The sequence below is a fragment of the Hordeum vulgare genome, chromosome 3H, assembly GCF_904849725.1.
Source record: "Hordeum vulgare subsp. vulgare chromosome 3H, MorexV3_pseudomolecules_assembly, whole genome shotgun sequence".
NCBI classification, from domain to species: Eukaryota; Viridiplantae; Streptophyta; class Magnoliopsida; order Poales; family Poaceae; genus Hordeum; species Hordeum vulgare.
The window spans coordinates 169,706,191-169,709,770 of NC_058520.1; the positions used below are offsets into that span (position 1 = coordinate 169,706,191).

Genomic DNA, 3,580 nt, shown 5'->3' on the forward strand with positions numbered 1-3,580 from the left:
GTGTAGGAGACCGTGAGGTTAGCTTTGACATTTTCTTCTTCTTTCACACTGAAGATGCCCTTAGGTGCACTCCAAGTTGTAGTCTGTTTATAATCCAGAAAAGCTCTTGAACAAAGCAAATCAACGTGGTCGTTGGGCGCGGACGTGAAATTTTTATACCTAGCCTTGCTTGCTTGGTCGCTAAACTGGCCCATAAGTAGGCACACGGACGGGCGAGTGAAAGGCAGATTGCGCCGGCCTTCACACTGCTACAACCTAGTTAGTACAGTACAACTTTGCACTTGCATTGGCAGGTCGAGAAGCTAGCCACAGCAGCCGACCTGGGGCATGGCGTTCATCGGTAGCTACAGGATGAGCGTTTTGCTGCTCCTAACATGCACTAGTTGCATTTTGACGGCGGCGGCAGCCGACTACGCAAAATACAAGGACCCGAAGCAGCCGCTGAACCGGCGGATCGACGACCTGCTGGCGCGGATGACCGTCGCCGAGAAGATTGGCCAGATGTCGCAGATCGAGCGGGAGAACGCCACCGCCGACGTCGTCCAGGAGTTCTTCATAGGTATCGTATATATATGCATATTGCCCGCGCATTTTTCATAGTGTGCGTTCAATTTATCAACTGTCCACCCTGGCTCTGGCTGCAGGCAGCGTGCTGAGCGGCGGGGGCAGCGTCCCGGCGACGAACGCGACGCCGGAGGCGTGGGTGAGGATGGTGAACGAGATGCAGAGGGGGGCGCTCTCCACTCGGCTCGGCATCCCCATGCTCTACGGCATCGACGCCGTCCACGGCCACGGCAACGTCTACAGGGCTACCATCTTCCCACACAACGTCGGCCTCGGCTGCACCAGGTACCTAGGTCAATAACGTTAATCGATCAGAACGATGGGTTCTCTAATACACCATCAGATCGATGCACTAGTTAATCATCTTAAATTGAACGGCTAGATTATAGTATAATCTTGAAGCCTGTCATATACTACTAGCTGTAAGACCTAGCTACTCCAAGTTGTTTTTTCTGCTCGATGCTGCATTAAAATCACATCTACGTGTTCAAAATCCAAAGTGCAGTGCTGTACCATTGTCCTTGGTGAGTCCAAACAACAATTAGTTTGACACGGACACGACTACTCCACCACGGCGGTCTAATGCACGTACGTATGGTCGGCCTGTTGGTCCAGGGACCCGGAGCTAGCGAAGAAGATCGGGGCGGCGGTGGCGCTGGAGGTCAGAGCTACGGGGATACCGTACGTGTTCGCTCCGTGCGTGGCGGTGTGCAGGGACCCCAGGTGGGGTCGCTGCTACGAGAGCTTCAGCGAGGACCCTAAGCTGGTGCAGCAGATGGCCTCCGTCATCTCGGGCCTCCAGGGGGAGATCCCGGCCGGTGGCCGCCTCGGCGCGCCCTACGTCGCCGCCGGGCATCGCAACGTGGCGGCGTGCTCGAAGCACTACGTAGGTGACGGCGGCACGGCCGGCGGCGCCAACGAGGGCGACACGGCGGCCACTTTCCACGACCTGCTCAGCGTCCACATGCCGCCCTACTACAGCGCCGTCGCCCAAGGCGTCTCCACCGTTATGGTCTCCTTCTCCAGCTGGAACGGCACCAAGATGCACGCCAACCGTTTCCTCATCACCGACTTCCTCAAAAACACGCTCAGATTCAGGGTCTCGGATCGATTTTTCCGCCGTGCATTTCTCTCTCTTGTAGTTGTAAACATGGTCCCTCTCATGCATTGATCTATGTGTGTTTCTTCAGGGTTTTGTCATTTCGGATTGGGGAGGGATTGAAAGGATAACGACGCCTAAAGGTGCTGACTACATGCTGTCCGTCAAGCTGGCAATCATGGCCGGCATCGACATGGTGATACACTGGTACTGTTACTGTCAGTGTAGAGTGTACACAACAAATCAACATCACTCATCCGGTCGCACCTTTTCAGATCATGATCCCGTACACGTACACGGAGTTCATCGACGACCTCAGCACCCTGGTGCAGAACGGAACCATTCCGATGAGCAGGATCGACGACGCCGTCTGGCGGATCCTCCGTGTCAAGTTCACCATGGGTCTCTTCGAGAACCCCTACGCCGACTTCAGCCTCGCCGGCGAGCTCGGCAAACAGGAGCACCGCGACCTGGCGCGGGAGGCCGTGAGGAAGTCCCTCGTCCTGCTCAAGAACGGCAAGGCCGGCGAGAAGCCGCTGCTGCCGCTGCCCAAGAATAATGCTGGGAGCATCCTGGTCGCCGGCAGCCACGCCCACAACCTCGGCAACCAGTGCGGTGGCTGGACCATCACCTGGCAGGGAATCGCCGGCAACAACCTCACCACCGGTAATGCTCTAATGCATAAAGATAGTGCGCCGTGCTATGGCCTGCCAAGCGGCAACCGATCAACTGAATGAAACTTATAACGTGAACGCGCGCAGGGAAAACGATCCTCGATGGCATCAAGCACGCCGTGGGGCACGGCACGGACGTGGTCTACTCCGAGAACCCCGACGACGGTTTCATGCGGCAGAACAAGGCCCGCTTCGACTACGCCGTCATCGTCGTCGGCGAGCCTCCCTACGCCGAGTCCTTCGGCGACAATCTAAACCTGACCGTGCCGGCGCCGGGCCCAAGCGTGATCCGGGACGTGTGCGGCAGCGTCAGGTGCGCAGCGGTGCTGGTCTCTGGCAGGCCGCTTGTCGTTGAGCCGTACATGGACGCGATCGATGCGCTTGTTGCGGCGTGGCTGCCGGGGACGGAGGGGCAGGGCGTGAGCGACGTGCTGTTCGGCGACTACGGGTTCACTGGGAGGTTGGCCCGGACGTGGTTCCGCTCAGTGGAGCAGCTGCCGATGAACGTCGGCGACGCGCGGTACGATCCCCTGTTTCCCTTCGGGTTCGGGCTCGAGACACGTGCGGCCGCTGACATAGAAGCCTTGGACTAATATGTGGCAGAATGCACACAATTGACCTTTGAATAAAAGTATTTTGTAAGCCCGACAGTCAGACGTCACACTGTGCGGTGTGAGCCTAAGTGTTAGGCGTTGCACGTAGGGGCGTGCTGGCGACAGAAAAAGGGCTTCGCGCAACTCCGACGAGTGATGGCCGACTGCGGTGCTCCCGATGGCGCACGACATGGCCAGGAAGGTCCACGTGCGAGGCCAGCAGGGCACTGCGGCAGGGCCCACGACCGAGGCCAGCGGCTAGCGCAGGCGAGGCGGCCAGCGGCGCGAAAAATATGGCGCGACAGCCGAGCCGGCCAGCGGGGCACAACCGGGACGCGTGACGACGCGATGCAGCTAGAGGAATGCGGACATGTGAGCTCGCCCGGCGCTCCGGGTGCGGCGAGGTGCGGCCTGCGCAGCGGGCGCAGTGGCAACTCGGGCGACCAGCGAGGCTGTGGCGGCTGCGGCCGAGGCTGCCAGCCTGCACGGGCGCGGCGCAGCGAGCGCCACAGGAGGTGCGGGCTAGCGCGGCTCAGGTGCAACGGGCGGTCAGGAGCACAGGGGCGGCGCGGAGATGCAGCGGCGCAGGCACTGTCGGTCAGGCGCGGCGAGCGGCCGGCGCGGCCGGCAGTGGCTTATCTACAGCGGGC

At 60.0% G+C, this 3,580-nt stretch overlaps 1 protein-coding gene across 1 annotated transcript; it reads left to right on the top strand.

Annotated features, from left to right (window-relative positions):
• The first annotated feature begins 239 nt into the window (after window positions 1–239).
• Window positions 240–2,987, top strand: LOC123439752 (beta-glucosidase BoGH3B-like). The gene is made up of 6 exons (XM_045116435.1): window positions 240–559; window positions 645–849; window positions 1,180–1,663; window positions 1,755–1,859; window positions 1,939–2,329; window positions 2,425–2,987. Exons 1-6 carry the CDS (start codon window positions 328–330, stop codon window positions 2,928–2,930), a joined length of 1,923 nt encoding a protein of 640 aa, XP_044972370.1. The 5' UTR covers window positions 240–327; the 3' UTR covers window positions 2,931–2,987.
• Window positions 2,988–3,580: the final 593 nt, after the last annotated feature.

Coding starts and splice junctions, on each gene's coding strand:
- LOC123439752 (XM_045116435.1), top strand. CDS start 328: ATGGCGTTCATCGGTAGCTACAGGATGAGCGTTTTGCTGCTCCTAACA. Junction 560..644: donor CGTCCAGGAGTTCTTCATAG/GTATCGTATATA, acceptor CTCTGGCTGCAG/GCAGCGTGCTGAGCGGCGGG. Junction 2,330..2,424: donor CGGCAACAACCTCACCACCG/GTAATGCTCTAA, acceptor GAACGCGCGCAG/GGAAAACGATCCTCGATGGC.